The sequence below is a fragment of the Myiozetetes cayanensis genome, unplaced genomic scaffold, assembly GCF_022539395.1.
Source record: "Myiozetetes cayanensis isolate MyiCay16 unplaced genomic scaffold, myiCay2020 scf2-11, whole genome shotgun sequence".
Taxonomy (NCBI): domain Eukaryota; kingdom Metazoa; phylum Chordata; class Aves; order Passeriformes; family Tyrannidae; genus Myiozetetes; species Myiozetetes cayanensis.
This window is the reverse complement of record NW_026087411.1, coordinates 12,323,719-12,345,527: the sequence shown is the minus strand read 5'-3', so window position 1 is coordinate 12,345,527 and position 21,809 is coordinate 12,323,719. Positions and strand designations below refer to the sequence as shown.

Genomic DNA, 21,809 nt, shown 5'->3' with positions numbered 1-21,809 from the left:
CCTTTTCTTTTATTATTTCATCTGCCAGCCAAGAGGGCTACAGGGGACTCTTTCCAGAGCCGAAGGAGACTGCGTGACAGGTGACTCCAAGAGTAAGCACTGTTGAAAATCACAGATGAAATCCTGGCTTCATTAAACTCAGTGGCAAAATTGTCAAGGTAACTCTGGGGAAAAACACAACTAACATGGCATCAACAGAATGGCCTGAAGCAACAATATTGAGTACTATTTTGGAGAAAAAATTACAAAAGATGACACCACTTAGGGGAAGGAGATGCTTATCTGGTCAATTTGGGAAACAGCTCTTATAAGGACACCTTGTGAAAATGGGAGGTAAAATGATGTGGAACTTAAGGATCAGCTTCTGCCAACCACACTGATCTTGTATGGAATGACAGATGAGCCACAAAGCTCAGTTCTTGTAGGGCCTCCAGGGAAGGAGGTCCAAATGGTTGCACAGGCCTTCTCTTCCCAAGTGATTTTCTTCAAAATACCTAACACCTTGTTTTAAGGAACACTGTCTGGATGTCTGCCTTTGTCCTTTGAGGGGCATCAGCTTAAGTCTAATGAACATAACTCTGGCCTGCACATTCACAAGGGGCTGTGACCCAGGGCCACCCTGTCTGTGAGCAGACTGATATGGTGCCATTTCTCAGAATCTGCTGGGACTCCAAACCATCCAGTGATGTCATACAGCATTCACTTAGAATTGACTGAAACGCCCCAGTCAGGAACTGCAGCAGTACTCTATCCCAGAACAGGACCCCAGAAAGGCCCCAAGCACGATTTACTTGCTGAGAGTTGGTAGAAAGCAAGCACTTAAAAAAAAAAAAAAAAAAAGTTCTGAGCTAAATTCTTTTGGTCTGGTGACCTAGACACAGTGTAATTATCTACTTCTAACAGTGCTTTCATCTTTGCTTTGTAGTTCAACTTTAGATAGAGCTCTACCAGGAAATTTCCTGATGTGTTACGATTACAGTGGAAAGAGTGAGTATCAGAAAACCTTCTAGACAGAAAAACAAAACCACCTCCCCATCCCCTTATTATTCTACTTTCCAAAATGTAATTAAACCAGATAGGAAATTACATCTAAGGACATGGGTAGGTGCCTTGACAGTCAGAAGCATATTTCACACCAATTGTATTACCTTTTCTTTCGTAATGCACTCCCTGCAATCACAAATAAAGAAATACGAGTCTTTTAACCGGTCGTTTCTGTCTTCTGTGGGATACAGCAGGTCAATATAGCTGCTAAAAATCTACACAGTAAAAAACAAAGCAGTTAGTGAGAAGCAGTGTCACTAAACATATTTATCACTACTAGTTCTGGTATATGTAGTATGACTGCTACATATTCATGCAACTTGTGGACCCCTGCAGCCACATCACCTGCTTGCCCCCTCACATTCCAAGCCTCTTGGCAGCATCAGGAGTTGTCATTTGTGAATGCAGTTTGACAGAGAAGTGTTCCTTTCCTATTTGTTATGGAATTTCCCTCAAATATTACCCTGGCTTATACCCAGGACAGCAAGATTCAGGTGTGGATAAGGAAACTATCACAGCATAAATCTCAGGCTCCTGTCAGACTACAAAGATACACCTACTTTTCAGAAGTAAAATAATGATTTCAGGTATCCAGCCTAGGATAAATTACAGTGGCCTGGTTTTTGGAGGCTGGAATCTCAAATTTTTCTTTCTGAAAACCTACAAAAATTGGGGCAACAGCAGTCACTAGTAGCTTTAGAAACTTAGGACAAGATCTTTAGATCTCTGAAAAGAAGAGAGGTCCAGTGCTCCAGTTCAAGGAGAATGAATATCAGATTTACTTCAGCAGCAATATTTTAAAGCAAAGAAAACCTGCGTTTGAACATTTTAAAGGCCCTTCATATACACTATTCTTAAGTTTTCCTCTATTTCAATGGTCTTCAGAAAAGAACCCCTGCAACTAGCTTTAATGCTCTGCCTTTAAAACGAGATCTCCCCCAAGAAACACATCCTATGCACAGTGCAGTTGATCATTCTGCAGACAAGGAACAGCTTTAGCTCCATTTCCTCATTTACAGCTTTTTGAAATGCTTTGTTCAGTCTTTATGCTTAAAGTTTCTCTCTTTAAAAATAAAATTAAATGTAATTTCATACAGTACACCTTCTTCTTAAGTGAAAGTGTGAGTGTGAGTGTGTCATCTCACACTTTCCCCCACATTCCTGTCCTCCCTTCTGTACTTTCAAAGCATGTCAAATGCAGGAACCGCATTTACAGAAAAAAAAAAAAAACCAACTTATAAATGTTGCACTGCAATGGCTACACGGTGCCTGAAGATGGAGACACAGGCTGTGAGACTGCACAGCACCCATGCACAACCACAAGCTCACGTTTAGAACATTCTGAAGTGTCAGGAAAGCGAACGTGCAAAAGCCATGAGGTCCTGGAGAGCTGATGCAGCTTCTAAGACAGAACTCAACCCGAAGAAGATGCCAAGGAAAGAAAATACTCCACATCTCTACCTCTCACCATACGCCCTCCCCGGATATGCTGAAAATGTCTGTGCATCCATGGTAAAATTCTTAAACCAGAATCAGTTCTTGTCCATTACCACAATGCATTTGCAGTGGCTGCCAACATCACAGACAAATAATCGTTAGTAAATGGCATCAAAAGAAGTTGTTCACCTGAGTAATTCACCCTTGGCTACAGCAACTAAACTCTCTTTGTTCACAATGGTGAACAGCTACAATCCAAAAAAAATAACCTCCCTCCCCTTCCTCCAGGCTGCCACCACACAGTTCAGAAATCAGAAGTTTTCAAAAATCAAATCTGAGTTTACTTTGACCAGAATTAACTTTGTCCACTAAATTAACATTTAAAAATGAGCCACTGAAACTCTATGAGAACTCCATCCCCAGAGAGTTCTGTATCTTCATTCCCTCAAGGTATCTGAACATCCTCCTTGACTCTGTTTAACACCTTTTTTCTTAAAGCAAAATGCAGCTCTGCTGCTTTAGACTCCCTGCCAAGTTCATTATTTGACTGAAAAAGTTTCAAGGTAAACCCAGAGCTTTATTCCATTTGACACAATTTTAACCATCACTGTTTAGCTTCACTCTGCCTAAAAATACACTTTTGCTCTTCTGTGACTTCCCAGCAAATGCCACTGAGGTGATATGACCAAATCCCATGTTTTGTGGATGCTCTGTCCAAACAGAAGTCAGAGGACTTATCTGTACCCATGTACCTTGTTTATTCTGGCTTCAATCTCAATACATTACTATTATACTGGGAATTATTATAGCAGTAATAATTTGCTTTGATCTTGGAATTTCAAAGCACCAGCCAAACATCAGTAAACTCAGCCTCATTTTACAGATGGGTAAACTGAGAGAGAGGCTGGCAGATACACAGTGACTGCTGCAGGTGCCCTTCCCTTGTTTTAGCACAAAATTGGATATTGCCTCCAAAAATCACTACAGTCCTCCAGAGCCACCCTAACTTTTCCAAAGCACCATCTCACACTTCTCTGAAAAACAAGAGATCCTTAGTCCCTATTATTAAGTTGTCATCTAATTGAAATGAACCCTGAAAACCAGAATGGATTCTACTTTTAGAATGCATGACTACAGAGTACAGTCAAACACTGCGCATTTACCTCCTCTCCAGGCTCAATCTCTTTAACAGCTCTGATTTCAGCCAAGGTTCCCTTGTAAGTCACAATCACATTTGGGCAACAGCTATGGTTCATCAACGCAACACTGTAAAAGTAGAAAAGTAAACATTTTCCCCAACCACCACCACAGGTAAAAGGTAAAAAGTTAAGCACCACTGCACAAAACAAGTAAGTCTGAAAGAGTCAGTCTCTCTCTGTACGCTGTTTTTATTCTGAGGCTTAACATGAAGGTAACCTTGGGAAAATATGTTGTATTGTTATTTATTCTAATGATATGGAGAATGGTTTTGCTAATGAAACATTACAATTTTTAAATCCTATTCTTGCAGTACTAGGCAAGTTATCCTTTTCCCTTTCTTATAGTGCTACAGAACAGATGACAGGGATGTTCACACAGCTTTACTACCAGCATGATAGACAGACTATTTTCCTCAGAGGAGAAAGAAAAAGAAACACGTTTGACCTAAAAGGAAACAAACAAATACAGGAAAACAAAAGTTTTTGCTGCATTGTGACTTAAGATAGGTGTTAAAATTTTAGCTGGTTTCTATACAAATGTAAATGTTTGAAGGGGAGAGAAGAGATCTCTACCTGTTATACAAGTATATGACTTAGACAAAAACCTGGACAGCAGAGAAAAGTAATCCACCTTATTACCAAGCTTGGAGAAAGTGCAGGCTGCTCCTTATTTGAGATGAAATGTGTCATTTTAGTTCTTTCTCTTCCAGTCTAGCAAAATAACAATTGCCTCTTCTATCTTTTTAGCTCACAGGCATAATGGTTACATATGAAATATCTGACTGTCATATGCTGAGCATTTACAAAGGATGGTGTTGGGCATGTTTCAAGAACATCCTGGTTTAATACTCTGCTCTCCCCACAATGACTCTGATCCTGGAAATTTCAAGGCATTAATTTCCAATCTGTAGATCAGGATATGAACTTCAGACAGGCCTGCTTGGAGAAGGAGAAGCTGTGAAGCAAGGACTAGCTTCTACTCTCTGTGTGCAGCACTTGGCAAAATCACATCCTGCTTTAACTGGGCATCTGTAGGTTTCAAGTTACTTTGACATAGATAAGCTACGAGTAATCTAAGTCCCACTAGGAAGCCAAAGTAAGCACACAGTGCTAATACCTTCATACAGGCTGTGCAAAGATCAGGAGCAGAAAATACCCTCCTTTGCTACAACGTTAAGTGGGAAGGACAGACTTAAAAATGGAAGAAATGTTTCTTGGCCTTAAAGAGAGTTGTGCTCCCCTGTCCACAAACTGCAGCTAATACTTAACACCTGCAGTATATTTGTAAAGCTAAGAAGCTTGTACATTTTTTTTGCACTGTCATAGCAAGGAGGCTCAAAGAAGTTTTGAAAGGGATTTAATGTTTGCCAGGGAACAAATGCAGAAGGGATATTATTCAGAGAGCGTCAGGTGAAGGATTTATACCCAGCCAAAAGACAAAACTGGGAATAGAGCAAGTCACCTGCAACCTTTTCATTTGGCTTTGTTGTCCCTGTCCAAACCTGCTAGCCAAGTAAGTCAGTTTCCTATCAGCCTGAATATAGTTCACAATCTAAGTTTCAAAACAGATTACAAGTGCAATTTTACCAGAATCACCAGGTTTTTAAGAAAAACTGCTGCAAATAATTTGCCACATTTTACTAGCCAATTAAAGATATTTAAAACAAGACAAATCAAGCGTTTAATTAATTTCTTTTGGCAGACATCTACTTCCTTTATTTGTTTTTAAATTAGTTAATTTCATTTTTAAAAATACTAAAATCAACCTACTCAGGAAATATGGCTGATCCCAAATGAGAGAGTTCTTCATCTTCAATTGTGAAGCCATTACAGTTAACCTAAGCAAAAAGAGAAAGATGCTGGATCAGCCTCAGGTCAGCTGAGTACTCCACACTCACACGTCACACTCTCACACATCAAACACAATTGCAGCAATTTGCTTACAATTTTCTATCCACCTCCCCAGTACTCACAGGGAGCTACCTGAAGTGAGAACAAAGTCCCTATCCAAAAGAACGCACAGGATATTAAAAAACTGACAGTCCAACGCTCGTACCTGCTCAGGACACAAGCATCTAGTGGATTGCTCCTTGGAAGGTCAACCAAGAGAAGCAGGGCTTGACGAGAGCAGTAAAAAGTGTCTGACAAATCAAGACCATTGCAAACACGAAACAAAGCCTCACCTTGACATGGGGCAAAGAGACTTCATCTGGCCTTGACAAGTAAAGGGCAAGAACTACACATGCCAGGAGCAGCGTGGGAATAAACAGTGGCAAACTCAGCCGGGCTGGGGCAGTACAGAGCTTTGGTGGAGCATGGCACAGGGACCTGCCACAGTGACATCTGCCATCAAAGACTGCAAGTACCAGCTACAGCTAAAGCACATATGAAAACAACAAAAGCAGTGAGAAAGACTTGAACCTAACAAAGACACAGAATAGGAGGGGACAGAAAAAGGACAGAGTATGGGAGGAAGTGTATTCCTAATTTAAACAGACACAGGATCAAAAGAGCTTGTTCACAAAACTCTCTTACAGAAGAGATTCAAGCAGGTTTTAAAACCTTCTTACTTTTATTCTCACACAACTCAAAGGAATCTTACAGGACTTTCAGCTTTGTTTCATGTGGTTTATATCACTTTAAGTGGCCAAAATGCACCTCAGTCAAGTACTTTTTTCCACTTCCACTTCGAGTCACATATACACCGACGAAGAAAACCCTCTCCACATTCACTATCATCTGCCTACAAGCATGAAAATTTTTATGAAAGCACCATTAAAACACTAAAACAACTGCTATCATACGGCCAAGTTCAGCTGAAGCTACAGTGGGCATAGCCAATCAGGTACAGTCCAAGTATTTGTTCTGGAAGGGTTAAGGGTTAACAACAAACACTACCAACAATAATCACAGAACCATAGAATGGTTTAGCTCAGAAGGGACCTTAAAGAGCATCAAGTTCCAATCCCATTTTTTCCCCTAATACCCAGAGGCAGAGACACCTTCCACTAGACCATGTTGCTCACCATGCAAAGTGATATGTCCCACAAGCTGAAATGTTGCTTGGACTGGATTTTAGAAATACACAAAAACTTCCCAAAGCCACTCCTCAGGTATGAACTGCTCAGGATGAGTTCACAATTAAGGAAACTGCCCTGTTTCTCTGATTCACTCACCAGTATCTTTGCTAGATCTTTATCCTGCTATTTTTAGCAATATAGCATCCAAAGGTTCCCTGTCTCTCAAGATGAGCATGCTACTGCACTAGCCAGTGCATGAGCATACCTGAACCAAAACCAAAATGCAATTGCTCAATACAAAAACAATACAAAGGAAAGATAATATCAACAGTAAGTAAGTACATAAGGCTACAAAGGCTGACATAAAGAACAGGCTGACAATTCTGAATCACAGGGAAATATTTAAAAATATGTGGTGAGTTATCATCAACTTCCCTCCACTAAGCAAGAGACAACACACTTCATGATGGCACCGTAACACAACTGACACAAGAGGAGGGATTAGAAGAGATGCGATATCACTGGTTTCACCAGATGAACGCATGACTAAAAAAGGCAAAGCAGTGGGAATAAAGAGACATCAAGGCTATTCCCAGTGGTGGAAAAGAGAACATGCAAAGGGAGGCAAGACCTTCAAGGAAAGGATGAGATGCTGGAACTTGAGACAAGACGGAAACTGTTTGAAGAGTATGGCAAGGTGAGACTGAGGAGGAAGAGCTATGTTCCACAGGGACAAAAAAAGAGCAGAATGATGCCAACAGCTGTGGAAGAAAGCAGTGAAATGCAAGGATTTTGGACAAACAAAACTTTACTGCACTCAAAAGGACCAATTACACTTTAGCTGTGTAAGGAAGAACATCAGGCAAAGCCTACTAAAAGCAATGAGCAAGGAGTCAGAGATATTCAAGTCCCAAATGACTGCCTTGAGCCACAGGGACAAACAGTGCCAAATGCAGGAGGCAACGAACACCACATGAGGCCAGAATAAGTGCTGAAGCAAAACAAAGAAGCAGTAACATATCCATATTACTGATTTTAGGTCAAGTTAACTAATTATTAGAAAACATATTTGTACCTACCAAGTATGAACACGCCTCCCTTTCTTCTAGAAAGATTTATGCTGGGGATAAAACCTTTTGAGGTTTTATCCTTTTAAAACACTTTTGAGGAACATCCAGAAAACTTCTGGAGATTTTAGCTAAAAAAATTTTAATGTCCACAGTGGTAGATAGTTACCTGATGATCAGGATGAGCTTAAGGTTACACCTGAGGCTGACATACATCTATAGAGCAGACTGCATGGAATATCTGATCTAGGAGTCAGCAGTTCAGAGAAGTCAGTTAAAGTACCTGGTAGAGCTACTCCAGAACAGCACATGAAGCAAAAAACAATGTAATCTTTGGGGATTCTGGCTAGATTCTAACAGAAATATTCAGAAACACCAAAAAGAACTGGTTGTACTGATGTCTTTCTGACAAATAAATTGTAAAGTCTTCAGAATAGAAAAAAACTTGGCATTTAAAGGAAATTAAACAACATAATGGGTGATAAGCAAACGCTAAACATACTAAAGAATCATTCCCCTACAGAATAAGAGTACCTCTGTTTTAAGGAAATCGTAACTGTGTCTCCTTGTCGGTAGATGCTCAGCCCAGCTCTACCAACCAGGGTATTGCCATCTCAGCTTTCATCACAATAGTCAGCATTTGCACCCCACCCCCCCAAATAGTAAACATTTTACTCAGACACTTAAGTTTAAAACTAGCTTATATTGCAGTTAAGGAGAAAAAGGAAGAAAATGGATCTTTCAGTATTTCTCTGGTGTATTATTCCATGCACTACAATACATTCAATTTAGATGCATATGAAAAGTAGGTGAGAAAAAAAAAGTGACATATCAGAAGTTACCTGACAAGATATCCTGTCTTTCCTTCATGTCTCCAGATGGCCAAACCACCTGACTACATTTAAAAGCCACACGCCAGATAAAAGTTGTAGGCTGCTCTTTCTACTTCTCTGAAGTTTACTCCCTGTGAAGGTCAAACACAATGATGACCTGACCAGCAAGGATTTCCACAAATCTGAAGCCTGAATGAAGGATTTGCCTCTGCAGGGTCTCAGACCAGCAGCCTTCCATGTTAGTTCAACAACAGCTTGGCCCACAAAAGCCTAACTTTGATAGGGTTTAATAAAGGCTGTTTCTCCTTTTCTACAGTGTTTGAAAAGCATCTCATAGAAAGTCTGTAGACAAGAGTCTCTCCCCTCACTATGGAAATGGGGCACATCCAGCCACTTCTACTCAACGAAGCGGATTTTCTCCATCAAGCACACTTGGTTGCCCCTAAGATAAGCAAAGAGCTACCATTTCTGTTGCTGTTAATATTCCCCCTTTCACAAAGGTTAAACTCCTATAGCACCATCCACCTAAGCAGGCTGTGCTCTAGCCAACTTACTTGTGCAAAGAGAACTACAAGGGCAGCATTGTCAGGGTACTCCAAGTGCTTTGAGTAAAAGTGATGAAGAGCAGCAATGTCGTTCTGAATCAGCTCTCTCTTTTCATTGTCTAGTTTGTCAATGTCTGTGGACAAAGAACACATTCCATTTCAGTAACAGGAAAACTCCCCGATGCACTGCAGCTGGACCCAGGTTAGAACAGGCCCAGACTTAAACAAACCATCTCCCCTCTCACCCAGGACAGGCTACTTAAAATTACTGCAAGAAGTGCCTGTTCTTCCATAAATGCTACGCTGCTTCTGCCAAAGCCACATGTGCACTGCAAGAACATGAAGGATTAAAAAGCATTTTCTAACATCTTTAAATTAGTAGGCAATTGGACATACATTTCCATTTCTTGGGAGAAGGGCTACAGTCTTCAAAGTGCATCTGTTAACTCTAGCAAGCAGCCCAGCCAGCCCTGGTCCTCTAGAAGCCTATCAACTGTGGGTAGCTATCCCCAGCTGCCTAAAGCAACCTTATGAGCTACGTGGTCGCACCAATCAAGTCATACTCAGTGCCACTTGTCTTAAAGCAGACTTTACAAAGCAAAACTTTCTCATACAGACCTGTTCCCTATCAGGACCAACCAGCCCAAACTCCTGCTAAGATCATGTGCTTTTAAAAGACACGGTCTTTCCTGGCACAGAGGCCCTAAACTATTTGTGGCCACATGTGATAGGATCTAGCAACAACACTGGGGCTAGTCACAGGGGTTCTCTTTGCAGCAAGAGGATGATTACACAAGGGTGCCCAGGAATGCAATCCACCTGACCTCTTGCAGGAAACTGCTTTAGGAGGTAACAAACAGCGACTGAGAACACCCATATCTCCATGGGCCGGGCTTGACCATCAACAGAGGTATGTTTAACCTGCAGATATCTAAGGCTAACAGGAGACAGCAGGAATATCAGTGGAAATGTCCTCGCACACCTTCCAACTCTATTTCATTATGGGTTTCTTTAGAGCTTTACCCTCATGCCAAAGTCATGGCCACTGAACCTTTTCCTGCCTGGTCCACACAGAGCAAGCTAAAAGATCAGGTATACTCCTGGTCCCCTCTCTCTCTCTCTCTCCTCAAGGGCAGAGTGTTGGGAAGTTTTTTCCTATTTCTCTCTCTCACAGTGACAGTGTTACGAGCTCTCTCCTGTTCTGTGAGAGCCACAACTCATCCATTTCCTCTCTCCAACTCAAAATAATAGTGGAAAGAAAAATGTGCAGGAAGAGAAAAGGCTTCACAACAGTGGAAGAAGGAGGAAATTATTTGTAAAGCAGATGTGAATGATAGGTGAGTCACAAAAAACACTGAGGAAAATGAAATGGGACAATTTGACAAGAATAAGAACAAATCAGAAATAAGACATTTTGAGCTTCTAGCTGACAACCAGATGCCTTTTCCTCTCCTTTGTAGGGTATTGCAAAGTATAAGGCAACTATTGACTGTGGTAAAGGTGTGCTAAGAGATGAGGTGAGTCAAAAAGGCAGGAGGAACAGAGATGCTTATTAACAGAACAAAGGCTTCTAGAGGACAAGTGGGACACTGCAACAGAAAAAAGCCATTTCAGCCTTTTAGCACCCAAATAATAAATTACTGAAGACATGCTGCAATGCAGAAGAATATACTAACCCATCCTTGCCTTAAATGTTGGCATTTTTCCCCCTTGTTCCCCAGTTGTCCCAACAGCAGTGACAGGAGCTTTTGTTTAGGAAGTAAGACTATAATCACACTGTGCTTGGTTACTCTGCTACTTCAAGTCCTAGCAATGACTACATTTATTCAGCATTTTGTAAAAGGCTTTGGAAGCCATCAGAGTGAGAAATGTGAATATACAACCTATTGTCTCTGCGTACCAAGCACCAAGGAAGAGAAACAACAAACCAGTGAAAACTGTGCCCAGGATGGTTATTAGGCCCCCAGTTGGTCAACTTGTAGCTCTGCCTTACCACACATAAAGAGCAGCTTTCCAGTTAAAAGCAAGCCATTGCCTCATCTCCTTCCTTGGATTATTTTAGAGCATTTAGGACATGGACTTTCAACGCAATCATATATAACATGTCAGATTTGACTGGCAGTGACAGATACTGAAGCACAGTCCAGAGGGCTCTGCAATTAGCCCCTTAGTCACTGTCACCATCAAGCAACTGCGCTGTCTCTGATTTTATGCCTCCTGGTAACAAATACCAGCTATTTTAATTTTACAACATTACAATTCTCAAAACACACTAGAATACCAGAGAAGTAAGATGTATGCATGCTACATAATTAATTCTGTCTAGGTTTTCACCTTTGTTTCACAGCCCCCCCAAGCAACCAAGACAAAAAAAAAAAAAGAAATAAGAGTACTATGCTTTCAAAAAATGAGGAACCACAATTCTCTTTGTTTGCTCCTTTCCTACAACAGGGGTGGGATGCTCTGATAGGTTTTGATGGAGTGGGGCCAGAGGGAAACCATTAATAGAGTTAAGTCTAAGCCTCTGCTTACCTGAAAGCCTTTTTTACTTACGTGATTCAAACTCTTTTACAGTAAGCAGCTTCTCTGAGTTTGTTCTTTCAGGGTGACTTTTCTAACAATAAGGGGAGAAAAAACTCAGTAAGCAAATGTTTTAATTTGGCAGTTTTGTGTACTCACTCATTCCTAAGTTGGGAACTCCTAACTGTAAGACAAACCCAAATCCACACTGCATGGAATTTATAAAAGTTGACAAACAACAATGAGTTAAATTGACTGCCCTCAGTAAAGGCATAGAAATATTCTCTCCACAGCAAATCAGGCAGCCAAAGATTAACTCCTATCAAATTTATATACATAAACTGAACAGTATTTTAAATATGTCATTTGCTTTGTTCTAGACACCCAGAAAGCTGCTAACAATAGCAAGCAGGCAGAAGACAGGCTTCGCTTTGAGGAAAGTGAATAAACTGACTGTTGACAGAGTTCAAAAGCAATGCTCCACTGCTGGCCTAAGGCCACTTCTTTGTAATCTTGTCCATTAAATATGGCTTTGCAGGTGGCCCAGCAGCTGAGGTTCAGGGACTGTGGTTTGCATATTTAGCTTTTATATGACATGTAGGGTTCTCCCCCCCTCCCTGTAAGCGATAAAAGCACAAATTTACTCCAATGACTTTTTGTCATTAAATTTTCGATTTAGTTTGTGGATCACCACCAAACCATGCTTTAATTAAGTCACACACACGTACATTCACACACACATATACACACACAGCAAGTATGCAGCTACCTTCCCAGTAGGCCACCAAAATCCTCCCCATGTACAGTATCCAGATTGCCCTTGTCACATAAGCAGACCTCAATCCCACAAATATGCTCCAAAGAGGATTTGTTTTTGCAGAGGGAGTTTAGACCTCTATAAAGATACACAGCATAACCTTGAAACTCACGAATCCCATCCCCTCTCTGTAAGCACTTGTGTTATCCTCAGAATCCATATAGTTAGGGAACACTGAAATAGAGGTTGACATTGCAATCTTCTTTCCTTACTCATATTATTCTTTTTCTTCAAAGATCAAGGGTCTGAGATTTGTCTCTCAAATTCTGGCTTTCACCAGTCAATTCCACAGTAAATGATTATACCTGAATACCTCAGAGGTGCTACTGACTCACAAATGTACTGGGAGTTGTATGCTACATAAAACTGTGCAACTATAGCTGAAAAATACTACAACAGGCAACTGCTTCACAGAGATGGCAGTGTCTGGAGCCAGATAACACTAGGAGCACTCCTCAGAATTTAAGCATATATACCAAGTCTCACTCTTCCTTCTCGTCATCAATGTGGCCTTGGTGCCAGCTCACAAATGTAACCTAGAGCTCAAATCTATTGGAACAGAGGCTGAAACACTATCAGTAAACATGTCCCGACTCTGTTCAACAGTACCTTAGACATAAGGTATAGCTACACAGCTTAAGACCTCACTAGCCTTTTGTGAGCTTCCCTCAAAAGTCTCCAGCTGGACGACGGTGGTCCTGACGCTGCTGCAGTGGTCAGTTTGTTCAGCTGCTCACGGTCTGTGTTACATCCATCTGTACACAGGAAACTCGAACCTATGTGCTTTGCAGGGACAGTTACTGTCGGTCAATTTTCATTTTCCTGCCTTCCCTGGCACCCAGAGTAGGAGCATACCTCCCAAGTCAAGCCTCCTGCTCACCTGCTTGGCAAGGATTCTCGCCGTTAGTCTCACGGTCTCAGAGGGATTCCAGTTCTGCCCAAAAGCACACATGGAAGCACACTCGAGCTTGTGCATTGGCCAGTCTTCCTTCTGAAAACATAGAAAAATACAACTAAAAAAGAAAAAAAGCCATAAAGTGATGAAAAAGGGAATGAAGCAAGTCGTGCCAGCTCCTAGAGGTCAAGTGAAATGTGTTTCCTTTGAAAAAAATAAGATGACGCTCACTAAATCCAAACAAAAGCTTGAGTCACATTTAAGGGGTACAGCTATCCTGCTTTTTTCAAACAAATTCACAAGGGATGAACTAAGGTCAGAACATCTTCATTTACTCAATGGAAAAAAAAATAATTAAATTACAAAGAAGCAAACAGACAACATGATTTATAAATCACCATTTCTTATTGTTCAGATCAAGCACGTGAGGACAGAGTAGGTCTGAGTTTGATGGCTTTATTGGGTTCATTTCCATTTAATACTTTGGCCCCTCATTCTGTGACAACCCTGGTGTAATCAGGAGTAATGCCTCTGAAGTCAATGGATTCACAATCACTGCAAGAATCGGTATATGTAGGGTCAAACCCAAACCTTCTGAATAAAATTATCAGATTTTTTTCCTTAAATGTTAAGGAGTACAGCTAGACAATGAAGACACACTAATATGGGCAAACATGCTTTAGTTAAGAATGTATAGCATACATCTAGCTCAACATACAGTAATACTTGGACTGATGGCACAAGGCACTGGCTTGTAGCACTCTAAAAGTTTCATCCAAAGCCACAGAATCTTTCAAAGGATAGCACAGAATCACATATTAACAATCTGCACTGGCACAGGCCATCCTCAGACTGCATCAAATTTCATTTTATTTATTCATTCAAATAGTCCAGCAATGCACAGCTATTTATTGCTATATCTCATCCCAAACACACATTTATAGCACTGTGTTAGAACAGACCTATGGTGTTCTGTCTGCATAGGGAGCATCACATTTTGTTTTCATACCAGATTCAAAATGGTAGAAAATAGTAGCCATGGAAAGAACTCATAACATATCCCAAAAATTTCGAAGTGAAAACTGGAAAGACTTTTTGCAGCCTCCAAAATGTTCTTAAGTCCCCTTGCTGTGATTCACCCGGTATCGGACACCCTGTGTTGGCCCACTCCCCCAAAATTTTTAAAAATAATTTAAAAAAATGAACAATATGCCCCATCACAGTGACTGAGTGGCAGGAACAGGAGGAACACAGTTTCCCTCAGCTGCCTAATCACTGAAGGCAAGAGCCATTTGAGACAACGGAGAGACACATTTGAGGTTATCTAAAACATCTACACAGAACCAGTAAATATGATACATGTCTACTGGGAAATGGATGTCCTGTGGAAACTACAGCTGTAGGCTACATAGAAAAACCCAAGGCTCTTAAACAGTCAGCAGAGTCAGAATCAGAGTTACTACACCAAAAATTCTTCCAATGAAATCAGTTATTTTAACTGCCCTGGGCATGGACAGCTTTAGGAGTTTATTTTATTGGGAAAAGAAAGGTGAGCACCTGCCCCAGCTTTGTGTAGGATTTGAAGCAGTGCAACACTGTAAAGATATTCAACCCCTCACAGTGTCAACTCCATTGTCCTTGACACCTTAGTAAGGTACTTCCAAAAAACCTACATACAGGCTGCTTGAAATAAGAAGCATAAGGATGTGGCAATACAGACCAGAACCAAAATAGTATATTACACTCTAATCATGTCATGTGAAATTACACTCTCAACTCTCCTACAGCTGTCACATTACAAAATGCATCCCCAGAGAGACTCATTTCCTACGTATGCCCCAAGACCTTTTTCTGGAAAATTCCTGATAGCCTTTGCTCAGGAATCCACAGACTAAAGGCTAAGAAGAGTCAGAAGGAAACCTCATCTCTCACCTCTTCTTTGCACACACATGACACCCACTAGCTTTAGCATGATTGTTGGATGTTCCAAAAGTGAAGGCACAGAATCTGAAGTTTTTCAGGATTCAAATCCGTGCATGTTGGTTAAATAAACAGAAGAAACGACCTCATAAAACAAAAAATCAAAATGCAAAATCACGTGCCTGTCTTGAAGCAGTGTTTTTAAAAATCCTTTTGTCCCTTTATTCTTTACACATCGTTAATTAAAATCTTTCCCCAGGCAGAATCATACTGAGATATATGCACTAGTAGGGAGGTTAAAGGGACAAGATGCGGCCGAATTGTGTGAAATGAGATAAAAGCCTGAAACACCACAAAAAGAGAAAGTACTGATGACTGAGTAATACCTGGGATGGAAACACTGTGACAGCAGCCTTCCCTGCAATCACAGCAGGACTGTATTTTGCATTCTTTTCCACATTTTCCTCCACGTAGTTTGAATTATAACAAGTAGCATTGTTCTAGCTGAATCGCTAATGCTATATTAATGATATTTTCTTCCTATTTTCATTACATACACAGTATTTATCCTTTCATTTAAGAGTGACAACATTTTTGGAAGGGAAGTTCTTTAAAGCTTATGCTTTTCCCATCAAAGCATGGAAACACTCTTCTTGACCAAGTTCTTCAAAAAGATTCCCCAGTCCAGGACTACTGGATTAATTGCCAGAACACTGTCGTTTATAGCTCAACATAGAGAAAAAAACCAACAAAACCCAAAATGTAATACTCAAAAAACACCAAAAAACAAACAAACAAAAAAGACTCAAGTCCAAACAAATGTCCTTGCGCTTCCTTTCTCACAAAGACCTTTTACCACTATATAAAAACTTTGTTGTATTTCACTCAATTGAAAAGAAACAGACACAAATACCAGACAGAAATGATGGGCAAGCCAATGCAGGGCTTAAGCCAACTTCTTCAAAATCTTAAGGCCCAGTTGTGATCAAATGGCATTCAACTCTTTAACTGAATTTCAGTGAGGCAAGTTCTGATGTCTCATAGTAGTCAGTAATGTTCTCTGATACAGCCCTTCAACAAGCAGTAAAGGTAGAAGTTCCACACATCTTCACAGCCATCCTTTCCTACCATCATTTATCAAATGCTGGGCCATAGAGAGTATTTGACTTCCATGGGTTAATGTTCAGCATGCTCACAGGAGATATTTATCAAACAAAAATACATGGGGAAAGTTTTTGGACTAGGGGGACAGACACTTCCCTAAGGCAATCTTAAGCAGGATCTTGCAGTGTCAGAGTACTTTTTTGCAGAATCATTACAGCAAAAATTTCTTATTTTTCTACAGCTAACCAAAGAGAAGCATGCAATTTCTTCAAAGTCCCATAAACATACCTGTTTAATGCTATTACCAGGTCTACCTCTACATTTTGAGGCTTACTAGATGGTTAAAAATACCTATTTCCCTTACTCCAGAAATACCAGCTACTGCAGCCTTTAACATGACACATTACGAAAAAGCCATAAACAGTTTGTTCAAAATATATTTCAAATATTGAAAGTCATGACAAAAACATCTCTTTCTGCACTCTGGCTAGCTGATCTCCATTCTGTCTGGAATAAATAATAGCTATGTGTAATAAAAGCAAGAGGAGTTCCAGTAGCTGGTTCAAGTTCACCAGTTCTACAATTGCAACCACATAACCCTCTTAAAACATTTCTCTTCAGAGTGTTTGAGCAGCTAATTTATGAGGAGAAAAAATGAACACAGGTCTCCTGCTGTTTGCCTAAGATTATTATAATTTAAGAAGTCAAGACCCGAACAGCTGCAAATGGGGGCTGAAAGCCACTACTATAATAACAGGCCTGTGCTCCAAGGAGTCTATAGTGGAGAGTGGAATGGTATGAATCAGCTGGAAATCACAATCCCTTTTAAAAGGAGAACTGGATTAGGGGTTGGGAAAAGAAAGACGCAGAAAAAACAGGATAGATCCAGCCCACAAATCATTCGAGGCAGCAAGGACAGGTAGTGAAGGCAACTTCCATTCTCATGTGTCCTGAATCCACACCTATGCAAACATCCAGCTCAATACAGGTCAAACCTGCGGTTATCTATCTTAAAAGTAAAATGACCAAAACAGGCAAAAGACACACATTAGGGAGCCGTGCCAAGCCAGTGTGCATGCAAACGTGTGTATAGAGGGAGCCCTACACAAATCAGCCACTACATCACTGCAAGACTGAGTCTCCTGGGTTCAGTCCCTCAAGAGCGTGACACCACCTTTCCTGGCGACCAGGGCAAATGGATTATACTGCAAATCAGAACCAGGTCAATCCATCAGACACCATACAACAGGAGATGCACTTTTACCACTTGGGGGATCTTCAGCAAGGCAATTTCTCTTTGCAAACCTATACCCACCCCATTTGCAAAAACAGAAATGCCACAGAGGCTGCTGTGAGGCTTCATTCATTAAATACTAGGAAAGTATTTTAAGAACCTCAAAACAAGGATACAATATTGCTCAAAAGAGTGGGAAATACATGTAAGGTCAGTAACTTTACTTTCAATAACCTTGTTATTCCGAAAGAAAAAAAACTTACTCAACAGAAATGCACTAGATGCCTGCAATTATAAAATCTGTAATTCTGAAAAAGACATCAAAAAATAATTGCTTCCTCCTGCGCGCTTTGGCACCTTTCTCCTTCCGATCCACCTCTCCCCACAATGAACAAAAATTCCTATGAATTGTGGTATAGCAGGTATTTAAGTAAGAAAAAGCAAGCTCAAAAGCTTTAGAGTTTTATCCCAGACAGTGGACTTCATGCAGTAAACAGCTGTCAAACTGAATTATATTGAGTAACAAGGTACTAATCAACACAGGAAATAATACCATGTCTTTGTCAGGTATATCTAATTTTAACCTGAACCGAGCAAAGAAAACATGAATTTACAGAGGAAACTTAACTTCAAACAAATAAAAATCAAAACAACAATGCCATCACAATTCTCAAGTAAAGCCCTGCCCTTTTATCACTGTTGCATGAAGTCTCACATCCATGGAGGCAAGAGGGACACATTTGCTGTACATTCCGGCGTTACAGGTTCAGTATCAAGGCACAGATGTCCTCTTTGGCTTTGACAAAGAATTGCTGAACTGCTGAAAAATGTCTTTGAACAAGACAGGGATGAAGATGCAGTACAGATTGTCTGTGTAGCGCATACAGTCAGTGGAGGCCAGCTTTTAGAGAATATTACGCTTGAAGGTAACTTTGAAAGAATGTCAAAGGATTCAATCTCAGCAACATTCATAAATTTCATAAATCAGACTGGCTCAGAAGGGCCCAAAAGACAGAAGACAGTATTATATCAACTAGGGAGTCAAAAGCCACATGCATATCACCAGTAAGAGTGAAGTGCTAGCACCTGTGTTTGTCATACTATTGTCTAGACACCAACAAAATGTAAAAAAGCCTTTATATTTTAAGCATCATACCACACACCAACAGGTAGAGAACATTTTAATTCATTAACTTATCAGAGAGATAGATTTTTACTGAGCATCATATTCAATAGATTAAGGACAATCAGTTTGAGCAGTTTAGGTTTTTATTCTAGGAACATGTACCTTTAGAGAGAGAAAATTCTGAACACCAAAAAATAAAATATAATAAGAAAAAATTCAAGCTAAAAAAAAAGCAATGCATGTACACAACTTTACTCAGACGAAAAAAAAGATAAAATAATCCCTTCTTGTTTGTAAATATGAAAGTATAAACTTTGTCAAGGCTAGAAGTCAGGACACTGAGGGAGGAATACTTGGAGGTAAAAGCAAAGGACTATATATGAGAAGGAATAAGTTCTTCTACTTCCACCATGATATCTACATGCTGTTTTTCCCAACACAAATTACTGGGTTTACCTGTTTCCTAAACCATGGTTAGTTTTGTGTGGTAAGACAAGAAACTCACAGTCAGATAAAATCTGCTAAAGGTTTTATAGCTAATGGTCAGATAAAACCTGCTAATGGTTTATAGCCAATAGTATTTCCTTCCCTTATGTAGTTAAAAGCTTCCTAAAAAATAATGTCACGTAGAATAATTTCTTAGAAATAAGCATTTTTCATGAATGAATCATGGGTTTTTGTGTTTTTTCTATACTTTAAAACTCATCCAAATTTCTCTCAAGACCCTTAAGGATGCTCATACAGCAAGCTTCCACTTTGAATATTGTATAATACTGCAAATATTGTAAAAAACTTATTTCCATTAAGCACTTTGAGTCCTACTGGTGCCTCAAACCCAACAGGCTATTTGATTTGCCCACAATTCATTAAGATTCTATGGGAAAGCAGGAATCTGGGGAGGTAATAGAAGGAAAACTAAGGCCAGGCCAGGCTCACTTTAGAACTTGTGCAACAGGAGAATCCTTGAAATAACAATGCCTGTGTCCAAAGTGCCTGCAAACTGAACAGCACAAACCACAACATCTCAGTCCAGCTAACGACAATGGAGAACTCTTTGCATGTACCCCTACATGCAACAGCACGCTACCATGTAGGAGAAGGTTGGAATTATTTATAGCTAACACGTAATTGCATGCCAGACCTTTGGTGACTCAAATACTTCTTGAGCATTGTTCCATACTCTGTGCCCAGCACCACAGACCTTACATAGCTTACTTGATTCCACTAGCAATCCACTTGAGTTATGCACACATAAACCAGATAATTCAACCATATGCAGCTGATAGCCTGCAAAGGCTATAAACTAGTTCTGGCAAAAGCTTTCTGGTTTTTCTTTTTGAAAGGTGCTTATTCTAATTTGAAGTAAAAATGGAGTTAAAACTGCATGCAAATGTTTTGGACGTCTTCATATTGCTTTACTTTAGTGTATATATTTAAAAAGCAAAGTATACAAAAAGAAGTTGCCAGAATGAGTAAATTAGGAAGAAAGCCTGGTAGGTTTCAAATGGTTATGACTAGTATCAGCTGTGGCAGTACCAGATCTCAAAGCATTTGCAAGGATTCTAAAAGAAAAAATCTCAACAAAACTCCCTTAAGATGGCTATTTAGTGATTTGATTTTTCCATTAGACACAGGCTCTCTTATCAGTTTAGTGAGCTAATGTTAAATTATCTAGTTTGTCCTTAAAGGAAGAAGTAATACAGACATAATTAGTGGGCTGAATGGCAGATCTAATCAAAGTCTCAGTGGTACCAAGCCCTGAAGCTACTGATCTTGAAAGACTCATGCAGACTGTATCCAAATCCTGTAACTGTCCAAGGCACGACTCCAGGGTCAGCATCTGTGGGATGCTGAAACTGACTGGGCTGCTATTAACCATAACTACAGTTAGAGACTGTAAATGCCACCCAAACAAAAATTGGGAGTTAGCAACCCCTGCCCTCCTTCCCTCCGCACCCTCACAAATTGAATTACTGTACCTGGCATTCCACATTGCAGTAAAAGGCCTGTTTACATCTTCCACACTTGGACAATCCGTCTTTCCTTAAAAAGAAAACAAGTATGTTGTTCTGAAATAAAACTGTATGCTGGATCACCTTTTGCACAGTATTTTGCATTTCACAATAAATACGTATTTTCTTCAGAGCACTACAACTACAGATTGAACTACATCTTTGAATAGCAGACACTATTTTTGTTTAGAGTTCTAAAAGCAAGTTTTCCTAACAACTGTTATTATGCAAAAGCAGCACCCTGCTGCCCTGATAAATTGCTGGGTTTGTAAACATGTTATTCTATGCTATTTGACAGACAGCATCTTTTTTTTGCTACTATAAGATGCATAATGAGCTAACTTTTTCTTGTTTTCCAAACTTTCCAACAGCTCTGTATACTTGCTTAGCAATATTAACCCTTTGCTTTTGCTTTGCCCATTTTATTGCTTCTCTGTCTGGTTACAGAAAGTAGAACCTTTGTTTCCTAATTGTCTCCCAACACCATGAAAACATATTGCATTATTAAATACACTGTTTGATCTCCTGTCACCTCATAGCCCCTTACTGTCCCACTAATGTCTTCTCTGATATCTGTGTATTCTGAGCTGACCTAAGGCTCAGACCCTCCTTTTTTTAATATTTGTATGTATCCCAATAGAGGGAACTGCTGAGAGGAAGGTCCTTTTCTGCTTCAAGGTTCATGTGCTGTAGCAGATCCCACCAAAAATAGAATGTGTTACCCAACAAGTGACATTTTGATGTGACAGCAATAAGGATCTCTCAACAGTACTGAATACTTTAAAATGTCTGTACGCCCTCCGTGGTGCAAGTGGCAAAAAGAAATTGCCTTAAAGTTCACTGGACTAAAACAAGGGTGAGTGTTCTTGTACAACATGATAACGTACAACATTGCAGCGGTCACTGGCATCCAGAGCCCATAAAGCACGGCAAGTCTGGCATCCCCTGATTGTTCTTGCAAAGCAGAAGATGCAACCTGAGTGAGCCAGGCTAACATCATGACTCCTCTTGCTGACAGTATGTACCTCAAGCACAA

General features: G+C 40.1%; 1 protein-coding gene across 3 annotated transcripts in view; it reads right to left on the bottom strand.

The window, feature by feature from the left end:
• Positions 1-21,809, bottom strand: part of SMYD2 (SET and MYND domain containing 2) — a 37,579-nt gene that overhangs the window by 5,845 nt on the left and 9,925 nt on the right. For 2 of the 3 annotated variants that reach the window (XM_050314691.1, XM_050314690.1), the window contains exons 2-8: positions 20,741-20,804; positions 13,363-13,473; positions 11,699-11,759; positions 9,155-9,279; positions 5,451-5,518; positions 3,645-3,747; positions 1,149-1,259 (exon numbers count right to left, since the gene is read on the bottom strand). In XM_050314691.1, the coding sequence (XP_050170648.1) occupies positions 1,149-1,259; positions 3,645-3,747; positions 5,451-5,518; positions 9,155-9,279; positions 11,699-11,759; positions 13,363-13,473; positions 20,741-20,804 (643 nt within the window). The remainder of the gene's footprint in view (positions 1-1,148; positions 1,260-3,644; positions 3,748-5,450; positions 5,519-9,154; positions 9,280-11,698; positions 11,760-13,362; positions 13,474-20,740; positions 20,805-21,809) is intronic. The other variant, XM_050314692.1, reaches the window with a different exon arrangement.